At 44.8% G+C, this 24,695-nt stretch overlaps 1 protein-coding gene across 2 annotated transcripts in view; it reads left to right on the forward strand.

Annotated features, from left to right (window-relative positions):
- SPAST (spastin) overlaps positions 1 to 24,695 on the forward strand; it is a 240,905-nt gene that overhangs the window by 116,943 nt on the left and 99,267 nt on the right. For both annotated transcript variants that reach the window (XM_030196406.1, XM_030196405.1), the window contains 2 exons: positions 18,974 to 19,067; positions 20,680 to 20,754. In XM_030196406.1, coding sequence (XP_030052266.1) covers positions 18,974 to 19,067; positions 20,680 to 20,754 — 169 coding nt within the window. The remainder of the gene's footprint in view (positions 1 to 18,973; positions 19,068 to 20,679; positions 20,755 to 24,695) is intronic.

Below are 24,695 nucleotides of genomic sequence, written 5' to 3' on the forward strand. Positions count from 1 at the left end.
GTCATCTGGGCAGTTGGGGCGCTTTTTTGGGACTTGTTAGTGAGAAAAAAGGGTCCAAAAAAAGTGACCCAAAATCGCGGTCAAAACGCCTTTTTTTTTTTCGATTATCAGCTAAAGACGCCCATCTCTCCTCAGCTGATAACTACGCCCCAGTCCCGCCTCCAACACGCCCCATCAACTTTATTTGTTTCCGCGACGGAGTGCAGTTGGAAACGCCCAAAAATCGGCTTTCGATTATACCGATTTGGGCGCCTTTGCGAGAAAAACGCCCATCTCCCGATTTGGGTCGAAATATAGGCGTTTTTCTTTTTCGATTATAAGCTGGATAGCCAAAATGTTCTGCGGCTGTAATTGGAATAAGACTGAATGTTGAACATGGGTGGATTAATGATAGTTCCTGAAGGCTTGTTCTGGAGAGGAGAGAGTGAGTTAGTGTTGGGTCAGTGAATCTACCTCTTCTATTTTAGTTCTGGGGAGTTTCTTTGGAAGGTGGGATGTTACGAGTTTTGTTAGAAGCTAGGAGTGGGGGAGGAGGGAACAGAGTAGGCATTGTGTATGTTCCAAGATTGTTAGGTTAGGAGTGTTGTTAGCTTTTGAGTATGACTGATGTGCATGGTTGAAGTTGACTGATTTACTGATAGGGTGAAGTCTAGGTATGCAGATGTGTGTTGTTTATGGAGCAGGACAAATTCTTGGTTGCAACCTGAAGTATTAGGGGATTGAATTCCCTTTTCTCCTGTTTAAAAAGAAGTACTCCTGTGAGCCAGAGCAAAAATCACAAGTGGGTGTCTCAAGACACTATGAGAGTATGGTGACTGAATATGATTCCTCTGGGTGTAAAATGTGAGGGTGTCTACTCCACAAAATATGTCCTGTGAGATCCTGGATGAATCTAAGGTCCCCTTTGGGAGATGGATTTTTGGAAATATCAGAATGAGGGGAGGGGTTATGTACTAATACAATTTTGCATTCTCAACAATTGGGTAATTGATGTGATCACTAAAGAATCTTTGTTGCTTGAGATGAGATAATTGATGAAATTCAATAAGGCAGATAAAGGATTTGATGCCCTCTGGGTACAGCTGGACCTCTTTGCAGCCCTTGATATAATTTCTCGTTCTAAATTGCTGCAGTGATTAAAGGACATTGGTATTGATTCTACAGTATTTTAAAGGTTTGATTTCTATTTTCCAGATAAAACTCATTGTCTGTCCAGAGCTTTCTTCAAAAAAGGTTTCTCAAAGAGAAGTCCCTCAAGACTCTCTTGTCACCGGTTCTTTTTAAATTTGTATCTAGTACCTTTGGCCAGATTACTGGATAACTGGCAAGTAGATGTCCATTCTTTGCGGATGATATCCAGCTAATTGTCTTCATGAAAGACAACCAAGAAGAAATTATCTCCATTTTTTAATGACATGCTGGATAAGTTCTAAGGAGTTAGTCTTAAATGCGGACAAGTGTTCAGCCATGTGGCTGTCACATAGACATAATGTTTTGAGAGTTCTACCTGAGATTTGTGGTCAGTCATTCACTGTCACTTTTCCAGAATATAATTACCTTAGGTGTTTGTTGTGACAGTGGTTTGACTTTTCATCTACAGATAAGTCATATAGTAAAATCGTGTTTTTACTATCTACATATGTTAAGGCAATTGAAATCAATTCTTACAAAAGAAAATTTGACCAAACTAGTTCATGCATACAGTGGTGGAAATAAGTATTTGATCCCTTGCTGATTTTGTAAGTTTGCCCACTGACAAAGACATGAGCAGCCCATAATTGAAGGGTAGGTTATTGGTAACAGTGAGAGATAGCACATCACAAATTAAATCCGGAAAATCACATTGTGGAAAGTACAGTGGTGGAAATAAGTATTTGATCCCTTGCTGATTTTGTAAGTTTGCCCACTGACAAAGACATGAGCAGCCCATAATTGAAGGGTAGGTTATTGGTAACAGTGAGAGATAGCACATCACAAATTAAATCCGGAAAATCACATTGTGGAAAGTATATGAATTTATTTGCATTCTGCAGAGGGAAATAAGTATTTAATCCCTCTGGCAAACAAGACCTAATACTTGGTGGCAAAACCCTTGTTGGCAAGCACAGCGGTCAGACGTCTTCTGTAGTTGATGATGAGGTTTGCACACATGTCAGGAGGAATTTTGGTCCACTCCTCTTTGCAGATCATCTCTAAATCATTAAGAGTTCTGGGCTGTCGCTTGGCAACTCGCAGCTTCAGCTCCCTCCATAAGTTTTCAATGGGATTAAGGTCTGGTGACTGGCTAGGCCACTCCATGACCCTAATGTGCTTCTTCCTGAGCCACTTCTTTGTTGCCTTGGCTGTATGTTTTGGGTCATTGTCGTGCTGGAAGACCCAGCCACGACCCATTTTTAAGGCCCTGGCGGAGGGAAGGAGGTTGTCACTCAGAATTGTACGGTACATGGCCCCATCCATTCTCCCATTGATGCGGTGAAGTAGTCCTGTGCCCTTAGCAGAGAAACACCCCCAAAACATAACATTTCCACCTCCATGCTTGACATTGGGGACGGTGTTCTTTGGGTCATAGGCAGCATTTCTCTTCCTCCAAACACGGCGAGTTGAGTTCATGCCAAAGAGCTCAATTTTTGTCTCATCTGACCACAGCACCTTCTCCCAATCACTCTCGGCATCATCCAGGTGTTCACTGGCAAACTTCAGACGGGCCGTCACATGTGCCTTCCGGAGCAGGGGGACCTTGCGGGCACTGCAGGATTGCAATCCGTTATGTCGTAATGTGTTACCAATGGTTTTCGTGGTGACAGTGGTCCCAGCTGCCTTGAGATCATTGACAAGTTCCCCCCTTGTAGTTGTAGGCTGATTTCTAACCTTCCTCATGATCAAGGATACCCCACGAGGTGAGATTTTGCGTGGAGCCCCAGATCTTTGTCGATTGACAGTCATTTTGTACTTCTTCCATTTTCTTACTATGGCACCAACAGTTGTCTCCTTCTCGCCCAGCGTCTTACTGATGGTTTTGTAGCCCATTCCAGCCTTGTGCAGGTGTATGATCTTGTCCCTGTCATCCTTAGACAGCTCCTTGCTCTTGGCCATTTTGTAGAGGTTAGAGTCTGACTGATTCACTGAGTCTGTGGACAGGTGTCTTTCATACAGGTGACCATTGCCGACAGCTGTCTGTCATGCAGGTAACGAGTTGATTTGGAGCATCTACCTGGTCTGTAGGGGCCAGATCTCTTACTGGTTGGTGGGGGATCAAATACTTATTTCCCTCTGCAGAATGCAAATAAATTCATATACTTTCCACAATGTGATTTTCCGGATTTAATTTGTGATGTGCTATCTCTCACTGTTACCAATAACCTACCCTTCAATTATGGGCTGCTCATGTCTTTGTCAGTGGGCAAACTTACAAAATCAGCAAGGGATCAAATACTTATTTCCACCACTGTATATGAATTTATTTGCATTCTGCAGAGGGAAATAAGTATTTAATCCCTCTGGCAAACAAGACCTAATACTTGGTGGCAAAACCCTTGTTGGCAAGCACAGCGGTCAGACGTCTTCTGTAGTTGATGATGAGGTTTGCACACATGTCAGGAGGAATTTTGGTCCACTCCTCTTTGCAGATCATCTCTAAATCATTAAGAGTTCTGGGCTGTCGCTTGGCAACTCGCAGCTTCAGCTCCCTCCATAAGTTTTCAATGGGATTAAGGTCTGGTGACTGGCTTGGCCACTCCATGACCCTAATGTGCTTCTTCCTGAGCCACTCCTTTGTTGCCTTGGCTGTATGTTTTGGGTCATTGTCGTGCTGGAAGACCCAGCCACGACCCATTTTTAAGGCCCTGGCGGAGGGAAGGAGGTTGTCACTCAGAATTGTACGGTACATGGCCCCATCCATTCTCCCATTGATGCGGTGAAGTAGTCCTGTGCCCTTAGCAGAGAAACACCCCCAAAACATAACATTTCCACCTCCATGCTTGACAGTGGGGACGGTGTTCTTTGGGTCATAGGCAGCATTTCTCTTCCTCCAAACACGGGGAGTTGAGTTCATGCCAAAGAGCTCAATTTTTGTCTCATCTGACCACAGCACCTTCTCCCAATCACTCTCGGCATCATCCAGGTGTTCACTGGCAAACTTCAGACGGGCCGTCACATGTGCCTTCCGGAGCAGGGGGACCTTGCGGGCACTGCAGGATTGCAATCCGTTATGTCGTAATGTGTTACCAATGGTTTTCGTGGTGACAGTGGTCCCAGCTGCCTTGAGATCATTGACAAGTTCCCCCCTTGTAGTTGTAGGCTGATTTCTAACCTTCCTCATGATCAAGGATACCCCACGAGGTGAGATTTTGCGTGGAGCCCCAGATCTTTGTCGATTGACAGTCATTTTGTACTTCTTCCATTTTCTTACTATGGCACCAACAGTTGTCTCCTTCTCGCCCAGCGTCTTACTGATGGTTTTGTAGCCCATTCCAGCCTTGTGCAGGTGTATGATCTTGTCCCTGACATCCTTTGACAGCTCCTTGCTCTTGGCCATTTTGTAGAGGTTAGAGTCTGACTGATTCACTGAGTCTGTGGACAGGTGTCTTTCATACAGGTGACCATTGCCGACAGCTGTCTGTCATGCAGGTAACGAGTTGATTTGGAGCATCTACCTGGTCTGTAGGGGCCAGATCTCTTACTGGTTGGTGGGGGATCAAATACTTATTTCCCTCTGCAGAATGCAAATAAATTCATATACTTTCCACAATGTGATTTTCCGGATTTAATTTGTGATGTGCTATCTCTCACTGTTACCAATAACCTACCCTTCAATTATGGGCTGCTCATGTCTTTGTCAGTGGGCAAACTTACAAAATCAGCAAGGGATCAAATACTTATTTCCACCACTGTATATCACTAGTAGTCTAAACTACTGTAATTCTTTATTGATTGTCTCCAGTAAAGTCAGCTTCCAATATTTGCAGCTCGTACAAAATACCACTGCAAGGTTGATAACTGGAGTTAGAAAATCAGATCACATTACACCAATCTTATTTGAACTGCATTGGTTACCTGTTGATGAGTTTAAGATGTTATGTCTTGTTTCCAAAGCCTTGAATTTGCAATGCCTTGAATTCTTTTCCAGAACTCTCAGTATTCTCCTTCATGTGAATTGTGTTCTTCCCAGAAGGGACTTCTTAAATTCCTTGGTTTGGGCATTGTCAAATTCATGTCAACTCGGAATTGAGCTTTTGATTATATTGTACCACCCTTATGGAACTCATGGTTGCAGTGTTTTTGTGACTGTTCTTCATATTATGGCTTTTGGAAAGCTTTGAAGACTGTCTACTTTCTGTCTTGCCTCTGAGACAGAAGTAACCTTCTGGAGGGTGAACCCATGCCCCCCAGGCAGAATTCCAGGCAAGAACAACTCTGGCTACTAAATAAGTATTGGACATAATAAATGTTTATTCAGATTGCCAAGTTAACGCCAGTATAAAGAAGATGTTTTATTCTATGTGGAAACTTAAACTTATAAGGCCTTACTTTGTGAGGGAAATATTCCGTAACTTGACACAATCAATAGTATTGAGCCACACAGATTATTGCAATGGAATATATGCGGGTTGTAAAGTACAGCTTATGAATAAACTCCAGACAGCCGAAAACACAGCTGCCAGACTGATATTCAACAAAAAAAAGATTTGCTAGTGCTAAATCTCTTCGATTGAAACTACACTGGCTCCCTATCAAGGACCACATTACTTTCAAAATTTGCTCTCTGGTCCACAAGATAATCTACGGTGATGCCCCAGGATATATGATTGATTTAATAGATCTTCCAGCCAGAAACAGAATCAGTTCATCACATACTTATCTGAACCTTCACTATCCAAGCTGCGTTGGACTTGGATACATATCAACCTATGCATCCAATTTTTCTTACATAATTACGCAAATGGGGAATGCATTACCAAAGAGTGTGAAAACGATGCATGACCATCAAAACTTCAGGCGATCTTTAAAGACCTATCTGTTTTGCAAGGCCTACCCTATTGATTCTACTTAAATGCCTCAACTCTACGATGCATCTATACATACATTGCAATGGACATTTTTATTTATTTCCTTGTCTCTTATTGTACCCATTTACCCCTACCTTACCTGACCCTTTTTCTAATTGTATTTGTTTAATACCTACTAGGCGTTCACCATTACGGTATTTTGTAAGCCACATTGAGCCTGCTAATATGTGGGAAAATGTGGGATACAAATGTTACAAATAAAGAAATAGCCAATCAGTAATTATTGAAATAGTAACAAGCTTCCAATCTCTATATGATGATTGGTCATCTATATATATAAAACTCACCCTCAACGTTCTATTGTCTGACGTCACTGAAGCCAAGGTTTGTAAGTTCGAAGCTCTGAAGCCACGAAAAACAGTCTCGGGGCCCCGCCCTCGCGTCAAACGTTATGATGTTGAGGGCGGAGCAATTCACTCACATTGACTGCGGCCAGGGCGGCACAATGGCATCACTGACGACAAAGGTGCGTTAGGTGGGGGGGGGGGCAGAGTCACACATCGACGGCGACCACGCCGGCAATGCCGTCACTAACAACGAAAGTGCGTTGGGTGGGGGGCCAGAGGAAAGCCTTGCTAGTGCCTGTTTCATTGGCTCCAGAAACGGGCCTTTTTTTATTAGTATATGATGATTGGTCAGTCTGCCTCCCTGGATGGATGGTTGGCTGGTTGGCCGGGTTCGTAACCGTATTCAAATGACGAATATGTAATCAGCTCGTGAGGGTGGGACACAGAGGGAAGGGAAGGCTGGAGGTGAGCCGAGTCTGCCGCTTTTACTGATGCCGCTGTGACTTCAGGTAAAATAAATGTTTTAAAGGAACATCGGCAGGAAGAAGGACTGTTGTGGGAGAACAGGGGCGGGCAGGTGAGGGCTGCGGTTGAACTGGAACTCGGGTGCTTAAAAGGGGGCAGGTGGGGGCTGGGGCGAGTCACCGGACGTGGAGGGGTGGGGAGAATCGCTGGACATGGAGTGAAGAATGGCTGGATATGGATGGGATGGGAGAGCAGGGAGAGAATCGCTGGACATGGAGGGGAGAGATGAGAAATCGCTTAGACGAGAGCCTTCCTAGGGTCCGTTTCATTTTTGCAGAAACGGGCATTTTTTGCTTGTACAGTATAATATGCAGCAAATAAAAACAGTGTTTTCCCTGGGAGCTGTCAATATGTCCACCTGCTAGTGGACACACTGAGGCTCACCATCCTCAGTTTTGTTTCCTCTTAAATGCTTTTTCTTTCTTTCTTCGTTATCTTAATTATAATTACCCTTCATACCTAATGAATATGAATCTTTCTAGAATATTCTTTTTCCTGTTATGATGAATCCAGTTTCCAGCACGTTCCATCAAATTCTATCATTTATTCCTTCATTATATTGACAGGGCATGTCATGTACATAAGCATACGTTTTCATTAGATAATTGGTAAAGTTACCCTGTTTCTACCCCCACCCTCGTGCTATGGCTACAATTTTACCCACACCCACTTCTCCTTTTGTTTATCTGGATACAGCAGATGTCCTTAGTCATAGGACTTCCTGTCTTAGTTGCTGACCAGCAACATATCACAAGTTAGCATAGGCCAAATGTCAAACCACAACCTTAGAAGGGTAGTTTTCAGAAAAAGCACATTATAGCTCTCTTGCAGCTCTGTCTGCTCCCAGCTCAAGAAAAGCAAAATAGCTAAAATAAAATAAAAGCTAGGCATATGTAAGGTTTGCACCTTTTCATGGCCTCTATGATATATAAGACCTTACTGTTTCAGCAGTATTTTAGTTGATTCCTGAAAAATTTTAATGATATAGCTTTCTATATGATTTATACATGCTGTAAGTTTTATGTTTATTTTGTTTTATGTTTATATTTAGCTGCTTAGACACAGTAGTACGTAGCAGTATATCAAATTAATAAATCCAATGCAACTTTAACTAACATTTGTACTAAAAATGATAAACAGATGACTTTTTTTTATACAGTTAATGTTTTCTTAGCTGCTTTCCCTAGGGTTAAGGTGTGCCTTGGTGGAGATTTTAACAATTGAATGGGCTTGACCATACACCACTGCTCAGGGAGGAATGGGAAACCAAACAGTATAGAAGCCTGTGAAGTAATGATTTTGAAGTTATATGATGGGAACTGATCCCCATAGCTTGGGAGTATACATTTTTTCTTCTGTGCCTTGAATATTTACATGAGAATTGATGAACATGTTAGATGATCAGACAATTAGATGGGCAGAAATAGGGGCCATTACATGGTCCAACCATGCACAATGTTGTGTGGATTTTGAGAAAGTTCAAGATTAATTAAAGGATAAGAGATGAACTCTGAACAATTCCCTGTTGAGGTTGTGAAAGCATCTTAGTTAATTAAGATCTGCTTTTAACCATACCTCTATCCCTAGTTCCCATGACTTGAGAGGATGCCTTAAGGGCTGTTTCATGGATGGGGGTGGGGGGGTCATAGATAGTTGCTTGACAGAAGCATACATATAGTGAGGAGTCCCAAATGTTGCAAGACTATTTAGGAATTTGAAAAGTGTGTTGTGACAGTGTTCTAAGACTGAGGGATTTCATGGAGAATTAGGTAAGGATGCATGACCTGGGGCAGGGGGACTGAACTTTAAACTAGCTAGGATAAAGCAGAGGTATTATGAGAAAGGTAGTAAGGCAGACAAACTGCTGGCTTTTAAGCTAAGGAAGCAAACAGAGCAAAGGTCAAGGCGGAGGTGTCGAATGTTTAAAAGGCTCTGGAGGTCAGAGGGCATTTCATCTTTTTTTGTTTTTTTTTTGTTTTTTTTTAATCAAAGATGACCATATAGGTCTGGAGGCTATTAAGGAGTTCATGTAGGGAATTGACCTATTTCAACCTCAAACAATTCAGCTTGTTCAGCTGAAACCTGATATCACTAGTCAGGAAGTATATGGCAGGCTGTTCCACCTTTTTCTGGCTGGTAAGACCCCTGGGCTTGATGGCTTTATGCTTTAATTTTGTAAAACCTTTGTGAGGCAGTTGGCCTCCAATCTGGCACAAGTATATAATACAGCCTTGGGGGAAGTGGGTCTGTCTCCTTCAATAATTTAGCCTTGGGTATCAGTGATTCTTAAGGAAGAGAAAAATAAAACTGAATGCCAGTCTTTTTAGGCCAGTCTCCCTTTTACATTTTTAACAGGAAAATACTGGCAAAAATCTTAGCTATATGGTTTTCAAGTTTCATGTTTGTTTGATATACCACCTTCTCCGAGGACAAGCAGGCTGCTTGTTCTCACTGATGGGTGACGTCCACGGCAGCCCCTCCAATCGGAAACTTCACTAGCAAAGGCCTTTGCTAGTCCTTGCGCGCCCATGCGCACCGCGCATGCGTGGCCGTCTTCCCGCCCGGACCGGCTCGTGTTCGTCAGTCTTCTTTTGTCCGCGCTCGGGACGGTCATGTTTTGCGCCGTTTCGTGCCCCTCAAAGTAGACCCTCGCGCGTCTTCGCAATTTCTCTAAAAAAAAAAAAAAAAGACCTCGGTCTTTTCCCTTCCCGTATTTTTAGTTGTTTTCCCCGACGTAAGTTTCTTTTCGCTTTAGGGGTAGGCCTTTTTTAGGGCCTCGGTACGGGTTTTTTCTCTCCCTATTTTTGGTGCCCTTAGTCGCCATTACGAATTTTGATTTCACCGGCGTGATTTTTCCGCCCATGTCATCGAAGTCTCCCAGCGGCTTCAAGAAGTGCACCCAGTGCGCCCGGGTAATCTCGCTCACTGATAGGCACGCTTCGTGTCTTCAGTGTCTGGGGGCTGGGCACCGCCCGCAGGCCTGTAGTCTTTGCACTCTTTTACAGAAGAGGACTCAGGTTGCGAGATTGGCCCAGTGGAACGTGTTGTTCTCGGGCTCTTAGTCGACAACAGCACCGGAGGCATCGAGTGCATCGACGTCGGCAGCATCAAGACCTTCGACCTCGGCATCGACTGCATCGAGGTATCGACCCTCTGCATCGTCGGTACCGAGACATCGAAAGGTTGCGTCGGCATCGGTGGTACCGGGACCTCCGCTGTTGCTGATGTCGTCGGACGGTGGTGCTTCGACTGGAGTGCAGGTGAGGGCTGTCCATTCCCCTGCTGGTGGCGGTGAGCCTTCGGGTGGGTCTCCCTCTACCCTGAGGGCTCCTGCGGTACAGCCCCCCCCCCCCCCCCCGAGACCGACCTTCTTCGGCCTCGGCCCCGAGGAAGAGACGGCTGGATTCTACGTCCTCCTCGTCGGTACCGGGAAGCTCCGGTGACATGCTTCGTTTGAAAAAATCGAAGAAGCATCGACACCGGTCTCCTTCCCGCATCGGTACCGAGAGCTCTGGGGCGCCGAGGGATTCGGCACCCAGTAGGCATCGGCACCGGGAGGGACCGCTCACCCTCTGTTCAAGAGGTGTCGATGCGCTCCACCTTGGACAGCCCGGAACAGCCTCCACGCCCGGAACAGACTCTGACCTCGACGCCTGCATCGGCTTCCATGTCTTTCTCCACAGCCGCTCTGCACGAGAGTCTTCGGGCCGTTCTCCTGGAGATCCTGGGAGAGCTGTTGCGCCCTTCCCCTCTGGTACCGGGGGTGCTTGCGCCACCGGTACCGTCGAGTGAGGCGCCGGCTGGTCCTTTGCCCGGGGTGAGGTCTCCGACATCGGTGCCGCTTGCGGTACCGACTGCGGCCGCCTCCCAGGAAGGCTCCCCGACGACGTCGGCGGAGGGAGCTTCGCCGGTGCTGGCGAGGGAGTCTACCTCTCGACGCTCTCACCGTGGCCGTGTTTCCACGGAGTCGAGTCGGGCACGGCTTCAGACACAGGTTCATGAACTTGTGTCTGACACCGATGGTGAGGCCTCGTGGGAGGAGGAGGAGGAGTCTGATGGTCTTCCTTCTGATCCCACTCCCTCCCCTGAAAGGCAGCTTTCTCCTCCCGAGAGTCTGTCTTTTGCGGCCTTTGTCCGGGAGATGTCTACGGCCATCCCCTTCCCGGTGGTCGTGGCGGATGAGCCCAGGGCTGAAATGTTTGAGCTCTTGGACTATCTTTCTCCACCTAAGGAAGCGTCCACAGTACCCATGCATCATGTCCTAAAAAAGACATTGCTGGCGAACTGGACCAAGCTTTTAACCACATTCCCAAGAAGATCGAGTCCCAGTACCGGATCCATGGGGACCCAGAGCTGATGCGCACTCAGTTGCGTCACGACTCTGGTGTGGTGGATCTGGCCCTAAAGAAGGCTGAGTTCTAGGGAGCATACTTCGGCGCCCCCGGGCAAGGACTCTAGAACCTTAGACTCCTTTGGGAGGAAGGCCTACCATTCTTCTATGCTCATGGCCAAAATTCAGTCTTACCAGCTCTACACGAGCATACATATGTGGAACAATGTGCGGCAGTTGGCGGGCTTGGTGGACAAGCTCCCTCCTGAGCAAGCCAAGCCATTTCAGGAGGTGGTCAGGCAGCTGAAGGCGTGCAGAAAATTCCTAGCCAGAGGGGTATATGATACCTTTGATGTTGCGTCCAGGGCCGCTGCTCAAGGTGTGGTGATGCGCAGACTCTCATGGCTGCGTGCCTCCGACCTGGAGAATAGGATCCAGCAGCGGATTGCGGACTCCCCTTGCCGAGCGGACAATATTTTTGGAGAGAAAGTCGAACAGGTGGTAGAACAGCTCCACCAGCGGGATAACGCTTTCGACAAGTTCTCCCGCCGGCAGCCTTCAGCATCTACCTCAGGTAGACGTTTTTATGAGGGAAGGAAGACTGTTCCCTACTCTTCTGGCAAGCGTAGGTACAATCCTCCTTCTCGACAGCCTGCGGCCCAGGCTAAGCCCCAGCGCGCTCACTCTCGTCAGCAGCGTGCGCCTCAGCAAGGCCCCTCTGCTCCCCAGCAAAAGCAAGGGGCGAGCTTTTGACTGGCTCCAGCAGAGCATAGCCGACATCAACATGTCAGTGCCGGGCGATCTACCGGTCGGGGGGAGGTTGAAAGTTTTTCACTAAAGGTGGCCTCTCATAACCTCCGACCGTTGGGTTCTTCAAATAGTCCGGCAAGGATACACCCTCAATTTGGCCTCGAAACCTCCAAATTGCCCACCGGGAGCTCAATCCTACAGCTTCCAGCACAAGCAGGTACTTGCAGAGGAACTCTCCGCCCTTCTCAGCGCCAATGCGGTCGAGCCCGTGCCATCCAGGCCAGAAGGGCTGGGATTCTATTCCAGGTACTTCCTTGTGGAAAAGAAAACGGGGGGATGCGTCCCATCCTAGACCTAAGGGCCCTGAACAAATATCTGGTCAAGGAAAAGTTCAGGATGCTTTCCCTGGGCACCCTTCTTCCCATGATTCAGGAAAACGACTGGCTATGCTCTCTGGACTTGAAGGACGCCTACATGCACATCCCGATACTGTCAGCTCACAGGCAGTATCTGCGATTTCAGCTGGGCACACATCACTTCCAGTACTGTGTGCTACCCTTTGGGCTCGCCTCTGCGCCCAGAGTGTTCACGAAGTGCCTGGCTGTAGTAGCAGCGGTGCTTTGTAGGCTGGGAGTACACATGTTCCCCTGTCTCGACGATTGGCTGGTGAAGAACACTTCCGAGGCAGGAGCTCTACAGTCCATGCAGATGACTATTCGCCTCCTGGAGCTACTGGGGTTTGTGATAAATTATCCAAAGTCCCATCTTCTTCCAGTACAGAGACTCGAATTCATAGGAGCTCTGCTGGATTCTCGGACGGCTCGTGCCTATCTCCCAGAGATGAGAGCCAACAACTTGTTGTCCCTCGTCTCTCGGGTGCGAGCGTCCCAGCAGATCACAGCTCGGCAGATGTTGAGATTGTTGGGCCACATGGCCTCCACAGTTCATGTGACTCCCATGGCCCGCCTTCACATGCGATCTGCTCAATGGACCCTAGCTTCCCAGTGGTTTCAGGGTGCTGGGGATCTAGAAGACGTGATCCACCTGTCCTCGAGTTTTCTCAAATCCCTGTATTGGTGGACGATTTGGTCCAATTTGACTCTGGGACGTCCTTTCCAAATTCCTCAGCCACAAAAAGTGCTGACTACGGATGCGTCTCTCCTGGGGTGGGGAGCTCATGTCAATGGGCTTCACACCCAGGGAACTTGGTCCCTTCAGGAACGCGATCTGCAGATCAATCTCCTGGAGTTACGAGCGGTCTGGAACGCTCTGAAGGCTTTCAGAGATCGGCTGTCCCACCAAATTATCCAAATTCAGACAGACAACCAGGTTGCCATGTATTACATCAACAAGCAGGTGGGCACCGGATCTCGCCCCCTGTATCAGGAGGCCGTCAGCATGTGGCTGTGGGCTCGCCGTCACGGCATGGTGCTCCAAGCCACATATCTGGCAGGCGTAAACAACAGTCTGGCCAACAGGTTGAGCAGGATTATGCAACCTCACGAGTGGTCGCTCAACTCCAGAGTAGTGCGCCAGATCTTCCAGGTGTGGGGCACCCCCTTGGTAGATCTCTTTGCATCTCGAGCCAACCACAAAGTCCCTCAGTTCTGTTCCAGGCTTCAGGCCCACGGCACACTAGCATCGGATGCCTTCCTCCTGGACTGGGGGAAGGTCTGCTGTATGCTTATCCTCCCATACCTCTGGTGGGGAAGACTTTGTTGAAACTCAAGCAAGACCGAGGCACCATGATTCTGGTTGCTCCGTTTTGGCCACGTCAGATCTGGTTCCCTCTTCTTCTGGAGTTGTCCTCCGAAGAACCATGGAGATTGGAGTGTTTTCCGACGCTCATCACGCAGGACGAAGGGGCGCTTCTGCATCCCAACCTCCAGTCTCTGGCTCTCACGGCCTGGATGTTGAGAGCGTAGACTTTGCCTCTTTGGGTCTGTCAGAGGTTGTCTCCCGTATCTTGCTTGCTTCCAGGAAAGATTCCACTAAGAGGAGTTACTTCTTTTTATGGAGGAGGTTTGCCGTCTGGTGTGACAGCAAGGCCCTAAATCCTCGCTCCTGTCCTGCACAGACCCTGCTTGAATACCTTCTGCACTTGTCTGAGTCTGGTCTCAAGACCAACTCTGTAAGGGTTCACCTTAGTGCAATCAGTGCATACCATTACCGTGTGGAAGGTAAGCCGATCTCAGGACAGCCTTTAGTTGTTCGCTTCATGAGAGGTTTGCTTTTGTCAAAGCCCCCCATCAAACCTCCTACAGTGTCATGGGATCTCAATGTCGTTCTCACCCAGCTGATGAAACCTCCTTTTGAGCCACTGAACTCCTGCCATCTGAAGTACTTGACCTGGAAGGTCATTTTCTTGGTGGCAGTTACTTCAGCTCGTAGAGTCAGTGAGCTTCAGGCCCTGGTAGCCCAGGCCCCTTACACCAAATTTCATCATAACAGAGTAGTCCTCCGCACTCACCCTAAGTTCTTGCCGAAGGTAGTGTCGGAGTTCCATCTGAACCAGTCAATTGTCTTGCCAACATTTTTTTCCCTGTCCTCATTCCTGCCCTGCTGAACATCAGCTGCACACATTGGACTGCAAGAGAGCATTGGCCTTCTATCTGCAGCGGACACAGCCCAACAGACAGTCCGCCCAATTGTTTGTTTCTTTTGATCCCAACAGGAGGGGAGTGGCTGTGGGGAAACGCACCATATCCAATTGGCTAGCAGATTGCATTTCCTTCACTTACGCCCAGGCTGGGCTGGCTCTTGAGGGTCATGTCACGGCTCACAATGTCAGAGCCATGGCTGCGTCAGTGGCCCACTTGAAGTCAGCCACTATTGAAGAGATCTGCAAAGCTGCGACGTGGTCATCTGTCCACACATTCACATCTCATTACTGCCTGCAGCAGGATACCCGACGCGACAGTCGGTTCGGGCAGTCAGTGCTTCAGAATCTGCTCGGGGTTTAGAATCCAACTCCACCCCCCTAGGCCCATGTTTATTCTGTTCCAGGCTACACTCTCAGTTAGTTGAATAAATTGTTAGGCCAATCTCAGTTACGTCCTCGCCGTTGCGAGGCCCAATTGACCATGTTTGTTGTTTTGAGTGAGCCTGGGGGCTAGGGATACCCCATCAGTGAGAACAAGCAGCCTGCTTGTCCTCGGAGAAAGCAAATGCTACATACCTGTAGAAGGTATTCTCCGAGGACAGCAGGCTGATTGTTCTCACAAACCCGCCCGCCTCCCCTTTGGAGTTGTGTCTTCCCTTGTCTTTGTCTTGCTACATATGGGACTGACGAACACGAGCCGGTTCGGCGGGAAGACGGCCACGCATGCGCGGTGCGCATCGGCGCGCGAGTACTAGCAAAGGCCTTTGCTAGTGAAGTTTCCGATTGGAGGGGCTGCCGTGGACGTCACCCATCAGTGAGAACAATCAACCTGCTGTCCTCGGAGAATACCTTCTACAGGTATGTAGCATTCGCTTTACAGATGAGCCATCAAGGTGGTTTACAATGTAGTGTTATAAACAGAAAGTGAAGACAGGAAAGGAGGAACTATAATAATGATAGCAATTGACAAAATAAAGATCTGGAGTGCCTCCATACCCCATAATGCCTATCACTGCCACCTTGTAAGGATTAAATATTATGACAAAGTAACAGATACATTTTAGAATAACATAATGCTGTAACTTCATGCAAGCAGAGCAAATTTGACATTACCGATCACAGATAATTTGGAAGAAAAGTTAATTGGGAGCCAGTGATAACCCCAGAATCGTCTCACTTATACATATTTGGGTTTCTGTGAGATTAAGAGAATCAAATAAGGTGTGCTTTCAGTCCTTGGAAAACAATAGTGCCCTTGTTTTATTTAGGTTCAGTTACATTCTGTCGTCTTTCAACTACTGCATGATCACTTTCAATTTTGTATTATGTGTTGAGGGTTCTTGCATTCAACATGACTCATGGGTTTGTTTGATTTTGCTTGTCATCAGCATAAATAAAGGGAGTTGTTTGTATCAATGTGGCTAATGGGCTATAAAGATATTAAGGAGAATAGGATATAGCAGTGAACTTAGGGGTACTCCACATGTGACAGAAAATATTCTGTAGTAACCTCAATCCTAATAAATAAATAAATTGCATCAGGATACCTTGTATGTTCTATTTGACAAGTAAGAGTTAACCATTGCCATAGAATGGTAGTTATACTGGTGGCTTGTTATCTGCTCAAAAGAATGTAATGGTCCTCAAGATTGAATGTGGCTGAGAGAACAAGAGAGAATAAAATTACCACCTTGTCCTGGTCAAAAACAGCTTGAATGGTTGTGATCATACCTATAAGAGCTGTTTCAGTATCATGGTGTGCACAGAAACTGGTTTGATTTTGGATATGACATTCACATGCTTGACAAAAGTTATCAAGTGATCTGATACAATATGTTATGCTGTTTTTGAGATCCAATCCGAACCAGTGTTTGTATTCCACCTTATTTCATCCATGAATCAAGGCAGATCACAAGAAGTTAAGTTACATAATAACCATACATATTATAAAACACATCACAAAACATTCTATCAAGACCCAGATGGTTAAAAAAATGTGTTGAGCTTTTCAAAACAGTGTGTAACAGTATAGATCTAATATATGATGAGAGTCTGTTCCAATTCTTGGCTGCTTGGTACCTATATGAAGTCTATAAATAGATTTAAAACAAACCTGCCTTATAGAGGGGTAAGCTAACTTTATTTGAGTAGTGGAAAGTGATCTGGACAGGGTTGTCAAATGGTACAAATATTTCTGCTAGAAGGGAAGAAGTCAATCCCATAAAATGATTTAGAGACAATACAATTAATCTTGAATTGAATGTGTTTTTATTGGCAGCCAATGTAACTCCTTCAGAAAAGAAGAGGCTCTTTCAAATTTATTTTTTCTAAAAATCAATCTGGCAGCTGTATTCAATTAGCGCTGAAGACTAACATTTGAGGTCAGATTTGCCATCTTTATTATTCCCTACCACTCTTAGGCTATTCCTTTCATGGGTGCCTTAGCCCCGTCCTCAGCGTGTTACATTGCTCACTTTCCAACAACTTTCAACTCATCCATACTACTCGCTTCAGCCCTCAATCTGTCTCCACTATTCTCTCCTCATCACTCCTTTTAAACTCCAGCAGCGATACCTAAATTGAGGGCCTGTGCTGTTACTGTTGTCATGTGACTTGAGCCCTGACTCTGTCTGAGGTCCAGATTATATTTGTTCTTTGCTACATGCCAACACACACCCAGCATTCACCTTCCTTATGGTTCCAATCCCATGTTGGCCTCTCATCACATCTAAAGTGCTGCCAACACATCTGCAGTTAGAACTTTACACAGCACTTCCTCAGAAGAGCTGATCAGCAGATTGTCTGCCATTCCAGGAAATAATGCAAGATGCTATGGGCATATGTGTGTTTCCCAGAACAATAGACTATGTACTATAGAAGCTTAGCCGAAATTGGGTGGTGGAGCCGGTGGGGGGAAGAGGGGTTGGTGGTGGGGAGGCGAAGATAGTGGTGGGCAGGCTTATACGGTCTGTGCCAGAGCCGGTGGTGGGAGGCGGGGATAGTGCTGGCCAGATTTATACGGTCTGTGCCCTGAAAAAGACAGGTACAAATCAAGGTAAGGTATACACATGAGTTTATCTTGTTGGGCAGACTGGATGGACCGTGCGGGTCTTTTTCTGCCGTCATCTACTATGTTACTATGACCCTTGACTTGCTCATTTGTGCCCCATATATGTCACTAGTGATGCTGCTTTACCTCAGAGAATGTGCAATTACTTGTCTGCAAATTGTTCTCTTGAGAACAGCAGCTCATATTCACTTTCTCTCATGTTTCCTTTTTGAACTTTTATTACTACCTATTTTCTAATCTGTTCTCTTCCTATAACATAAATACTTCCAATTATATGCACAGCAAGAGTCTCTCCTGTTAATAAATATTCTTCTTCCACCACAGTTGGTACTGGAATGCTGTCTTTGAAACCATGTGCAACATATATCTCATTTAAGAGTTTTTATTTAGAAATAAAATTTGCTTTACCAAGTGCACAAGAACAATTGAAAAGGAGGTATGCTGAAAATCCACCTTTTCACTGCTGCTTTTGGTTCCTAGCCACAATTGCCCTCCCCTTGTCCCTTCCTCCCTTCTCACCCATTACTTCCCTCACCCGTAACTGTCTTGTCTGTCTGTATTATTTAGATTGTAAGCTCTTTTGAGCAGGGACTGTCTCTTTATGTCATGTGTTCAGTGCTGCGTGCGTCTGGTAGCGCTATACAAATGCTAATAATAATGTGTGATACAGTAGCTAATGTGAAATCTTTTTCATAACCTCCAGTTTCCCATTTTTCCTGCTGCCAGCAGAATGAAGAATATTTTTGATCCATTACTCAGTAGTCACATTGGGGATAATTTCATAATGGGTTGCCTCTTTGAAATGGCCAAGGCTGATTTATAAAATAAGCTGTCAGAACTAGCTCACAAATTCTGTCAAACCGATTTACTCCTCTGAAGAAGGTGTGAATGTGTGTGTACTCATTTGTTTTATAGACACAGGTGCATCACAACTATGCCCCTGAAAATGCCTTTGCATAGCTTGGGTAAACAGAGACAGTTTTGCTGTGCACTTTCTTTTTATGCGGTCTACATGCATTCAGTTTTATAAGCAACATTTTCTGCATGTAAAATATGATTTTCGTATGCTTTATAAAATCACTACATTTAATACAATGGAAGAAACATTTTGACTTTTTGTAGATAGCCCAGGTACTGCTTTGCAGTGCTCAAACGATGATTTTTAGTTAGCTGCTTGGTTTAGCATTTCTTTCTTATGCTTTTCTGTTGCAAAGCACATAAAATTTGTACTTAAAATGTTAAGCTTAGAACTAGGCAAGGCACAGTGTGGACAGCAGTTTGGAAAAAAACTGGAAACAGTGTCTTATTGTGAAGCTAATTAATATTCCTTTCTTTGTGTGTTAGTGGTCCGGCTGTCAAATTCTGTGAAATAGCTGGACAGGATCTGGCAAAGCAAGCACTGCAAGAAATTGTTATTCTTCCTTCCCTTCGACCTGAGGTACAGTTAAAAAAAAAAGTGGTTTTATTTTTACTGTTTAATGTTTCAGTCACTATTATGGAAATATATAAAACAGTCTTTTAAATTAGAGCAGATAAAATTGCAGGCATGTTTATTTTAGTAGGTTTGTATGCTGGGTTTCTTTGGCACTCTGTTAACCACTGAAGTACTGCTCAGCCTAGATTATGTAAATGAGAGAATTTTGTTAAAGAAAAACTCATAAAATCAGAGCTGTTTCTTAGTCTCTGTTCTCAGTTGGTATGATTTTGAAAAATAACAGTCTCCAGGGGCAGTTCTGCTGGGTAGGTAATATTGAATATTCACCACCTAGAATATTAAAAAGAAGAGTTGCTGTGAAATCATTAAGTACTGATCCTCTGCTAAGAGGAAAACTAGAGGAAGTAGTAGATGCCTGGACTGGTGTATAAGAGAGATTTTTCAGTATTTTCAGCAATGACATAGAGTACATATCAAAGCAGTCTAGATGTAAAAGGAGCAATCCCAGGCAAGTTACTGCCTTTGGTCATATACCAAATAGTCAAGTTAAATATACTTTACATACACTGGGAAAGACCATGGAGAAAAGAGGTGAAGTGCATGTTATTCATATGCACAGTTTTTATTTTCAGACGAACTTGGGTATAACTATCTTGAATTCCAAATACCTGAACCAAAGAAATGCCTCTCTCCACTTGTTTTTAGAGCCATGTGCAATAGTGGGGTCATCCATTCATTTTATGTCTTTGTCTCTTGCTGTGCTTGATATTTCCTTGTGGTAAACTTGATAAAAGGAAGGGACTGTGGGGGGAGGTCTTGTAGGAGATGACAGGCTGAATCAGTTGTGCGGAGATGAATACTTTCTCAGTTCTTGCATTTGGTAGTGTAATTGTGAGCTGTAGGAACAGTTGTGTTTGACTTCAGGAATGGGGATTGGTGTGTTGCAAATTGGGAAGCTCTCATACTACAGTATAAATTCAATTGTCGTGACAGACATGAACTGGAGATTTATTTGACAGAGACACAATTTTGTGCTATGTCATTGTACATAATAAACCATTGTTCTTTATGATTGCATTTTTTAGAATAATACATATATTATAGTATATAGTATATTATGAAACGCTCAACACAGCCACTTTCAGAGGCAACATATGGTGCTGGTTCTGGAATACCCAATACTTGACCCTGCTCATCTCTTCCCGTTGCCCGTAAATTCCTGTTTGATTTCCAGATCAAGTAGCCAAAAACATGTATTTGCATATATAAATTAACTTTCCACTAGTGAATCATAACCATTTTCCCTTCCAACCAACGTAATCACTCCTTGATGTTTTGATCCTGATGATGCTGCCCCATGCATCATTATCACCAGCAATATAGACTTAGCAGCCATGAAAGTTGCATGTTTTTATTTTATTGTACAATAGGGTTAGAGTTTTGCTTCCCATTTCCATGTTCATAGAAAGGTGATCTCATCATAAAGAAGAATCCTGTTTTAATCCTGTTTAAAGCCCAAAACAAATATGTTTTCATCTTATTTGGTATTCCGTATTCTATGTAGACATGAAAATTTTATGGATGCAAGAAAAGTTTAACTCAGCAATTATTTTAGTTGTTCACAGGACTTAGAGCACCTGCACGAGGATTGCTGCTGTTTGGACCTCCAGGAAATGGGAAGACCATGCTGGTAAGCAGTTGTTTCCATATCCTAGTTCTTAGGAATTCATTGTGGACAGGTGGGATGGATAGTAAGCCATACAAGTGGGTGAAGTCATCCAAGCAGATAGCTCTGGAAAAGCCTTGAAAGATTTTACATGAGTCTTCTCACTGTGCAGTCATGGGGTCCCCCTCAGTCTTTTTTTTTTTTATGCATAGATGGCATCAGATGCAATTCTTTTATTATGTGAGTTTGTGCATTTTCAAGCTTCGTGAGTCTTTCCTTCACTTCCATTAACCTCCTTAGTGGAGTTTTGTGCGTCAGATAAGCTAATTTTTCTTTTTCAGTGCTGGTACTTGGTCTCAAATATAATTTTCAGTGGAGATAGCTTCTGGCACCTTTGTTCAATCTACTTTTTTGAAATTTTCATCTCTCAATTTTTCTGTCATCTTTACTCATATCAGAGACTAAAGAGTGGCTACAAGTAGTGCCTACACTGCAGTCTCAAAAGATGTGCTGTGTGGGCAAAGGACATGATATCCATAGTTGTTAAACTTGTGCTAAATCATCATTGAGGGCTATCAAACAGCAATGACCGAGACTCCTTGACTTCTTTGAGAAAATCCCAAAGTCTAATAAACTGAAGGTAGGCATTAATGATGCACCCAGATATCAAACCATTTGCTGCTGATTTTTCAGCACTAGTGAAATATTAGTATTCCTTGAGTCAGGATCATTAAAGAGGTTCAGGAGCTGTGAACTTTCCCATTCTTTGTCAAGTTTGGGATTGAAGGCAGTTGATAATATTGTTTGAATGGATCAGATTATCAGAATCAATCCTTATTTCTCACTACTGAGAACAGGGAGGTAATAATTGCTGCAAACCATCCTCCAAAAAAGCGTTGCCTTAGTGAGCTCATTTCTCATGAAGTGACATACTAGCAGTAGTTTCCAGGGTTCCGGTCAGAGTCATTTGTAAGCCCCGCTTGGTTACCTGGGAGGACTTGTCCTCCCCTTCTGGGACCCCTCCAGTTTTGGTCTTGGAAATTTTCAAACCAGATATAAATAGGAAGATTCTAAGGATCCCCTCTTTACACTTCAAATAGATCAAGAGCCAGTATTGAATATCTTGACACTACCTCTGCAGCCACTGGAGCTGATGTTTGAAACATTCCAGCTGATACTGAGCTGTTCAGCACTGGCTTTAAAGCCTCAACTATTAGACTCAAGCAGGAATATAGCACTTTTTCGAAAGGCAGTTTCTTTAGCATCCCTCCAGACCAGCCCAGAACGTGACTGATGGGTTGTGCATGCCTTCCAGCAGGTGGAAACAGAGTTCTGACTCGAGAGAGAGTCAGTAAGAGCCCTGGCTATCTAGAGATAGATTCAGTATTCTGTCTCCAGCGGGTGGAAGGTGGTGAGCCCTTTGGTCTCTTTCTCTTTACTCTCATTTTTTTTGTTTTAATAGGTAATTCCTCAGCAATCCTCCAGACCGTTCAAGACACTTGGGTTATGCACTCCTACCAGCAGAGGGAGACTGAGAACACTAAAACTTCTTATACAAGTAGCCTGTGCAGACCTTCTACTAACCAGTATTTTCTCAGTCTCCGCAGAGGGTAGATGTGTGCAGCCTGTGCAGTGTACTCAGTCTGGTAGGCCCGTTTGGGGTTTCTAGGTTGGGTTGTAAATGTTAGAGAACCCACACTTGGATCTCTGTTACAGGGTGTAAGTCCTAAGGGGCTTCTTATTCCCTGTGGGGTGTCACACCTGGGTGGCCGGGTCCCTCTTTACTCTCATTTTTTGTTTTAATAGGTAATTTTTTATTCTAAAATAGATGGTTTGTGTTGTTTTAATAGATAATTAGGATTCTTAGGGTGAAGTGTCTTTTTTTTTTACCATTTTCTTTTGGTTTGGCTGATTCTGTGCACCGGTGTCTCTTGCAAATTCTGGAGGCTGAGGCCCGCGGGGTCTCGCTAAGCCTCGAGGGTGTCAGACTCGGGTGGCTGGGTCCCTCTCCTCATTTCTCCCATAGTCTCCCAGCACAGCTCTGTACTGCTGTGGATTTGAACACTGGCTTGACCTCTTCGAGGGAAGAGACTTGTAAGACTTGGGAGAGGCAGCTGCATTTAAAAATAAATAAATATTTCAATTGTGAGCGAGCAGGGCAGCTCTGTGTCCTCCTGTTTATGCGGCGGTATGTTTTCTCTTCTGGTAGCTGTTTGCGATGGCAACGTCCTGCTTTAAAAAAAAACCAAAAGCCACTTCAGCCCTCAGAGCAATGGCAGTAAATCTCCAGTGCTTGTACTGTTAGCAGCAGGATATCGTGGCTTCTAGTGTGTGTAAATATTGCTCCACTGGATGGTCCCTCACGATCTGCTTCGGCAGTGTCTGTGGCATGGCAGGACTTGGGCGGTAAGGAGAAAACGCCAGCTCCAGTTGGGGTGGGAAATGCTGCCATTTTTTTATATCTCAGGCTGTGGCAGATGTGCGGTTCCTCGGGGCAGTCACTGTTAGTCTTACCCATGCGTTCAGGCCTGCCAGTGGGCAGTTTCCTCGTTTGATTTGCAAAGGTAGTAGACCTTGTTCCAATAGTCAGGCCCTTTTTTAATGCTTCTTTGGGAGGGGGCTTGGGGAGACAGACAGTCTCTGCAGAGCATCCCAGGGGGTCCTGGGAGCTTGGTGAGGATCTGGTTGCAGACCTAGATCAGGAGATGTCTTCTTTGGAGGGGGGCAGGTCTTATCATGTACTTGGGGTCATTAATACTATAATGAAAGGGCAGAGATGAGGGAATGATCCTCATAGTTCTTACTGGCTGAGGCAGTTTTGTTTTCTGCTCCTTTAGGGAATTCAGTTTTCATTGAGGTCGGAGGTATGCATGGGGACATCAAAGCATATCATTGATATTCTAACAGGATGGGTGTGGATAGGTGAGGGGTGGGGTGATCAACAGAGACATACAGCTTTATGGTTTATAATGGGCTAGGAACCCCAGGTCCTTGTTAAGTCCTTTCTCAACCCACCCCCATCCTCCCACCCTGTCAAACTGTCATAGTAATGCTTGAATGTTTTCACTTATATACACTGTCAGCTAGCACATTTGCTTATTTCCGATCTGACGAAGAAGGGCAACCTTCGAAAGCTAATCAAGAAATGTATTAAGTTATGTCCAATAAAAAAGGTATCATCTTATTTTCTTTTCCATGTTTTATTTTGTTTGATTTCTATTGATAACCTTAAGAGTGGACTAACACGGCTACTACACTCCTCTACTTAAGTTTTCATTGAATAATTTACCAACTCTGATATCAAAAGGTCATCCTCAAAACTAAACAGCAAGGGGTTAACATTCTTGTCTGAGGAAGGGCAAGACTATCAGTTATTACTTGGGCAGGTTGTGAAATGTGTTTACCTGATCAGTGAGTTCTTCGTCCTGCTAACCAGGTCTCTGGTCACATCGAGACTCTCTCTACAGTGCAATGTAATTGTGTACATGGTATTTACTTTACTAGTTTTCCCCACGTGGTCCATTGCAACATATTTTAAGCTGTTCATATCTAGGGTTAGAAGAGGCGCATTGCATCTGCAGCACTCGAGTAATCATGCAGAATTTGGGGTTTATTTCATTCCAGCTTTCAGTCAGACGCTCACAAATCTGAATTCGCCTCAGTGCAGGTGGTGCATATTATATCATATAGAAGAGACTCCTCTAATTGTCTGATTTATATGAGGTTTATCTTAGCACACATACTGTTTCTATTGTGTTTACTTAGTTCCCACAGGCCTAAGCCTGGATGGGCTCATCAAATCTGTTAAGACTACAACATGAAGTTCCATCCATATATACATCACATTACTATTTAGATACAGACACAAGAGCAAGTTTGGTCATTTTGTTCTTCAGAGATTGTTTGAAGGATAGAACTGAACTCCTTCCCTGTCACCCACCCACCAAATGATTGTCTTGTATTTA

Source organism: Microcaecilia unicolor, chromosome 3 (genome assembly GCF_901765095.1).
Source record: "Microcaecilia unicolor chromosome 3, aMicUni1.1, whole genome shotgun sequence".
NCBI lineage: Eukaryota > Metazoa > Chordata > Amphibia > Gymnophiona > Siphonopidae > Microcaecilia > Microcaecilia unicolor.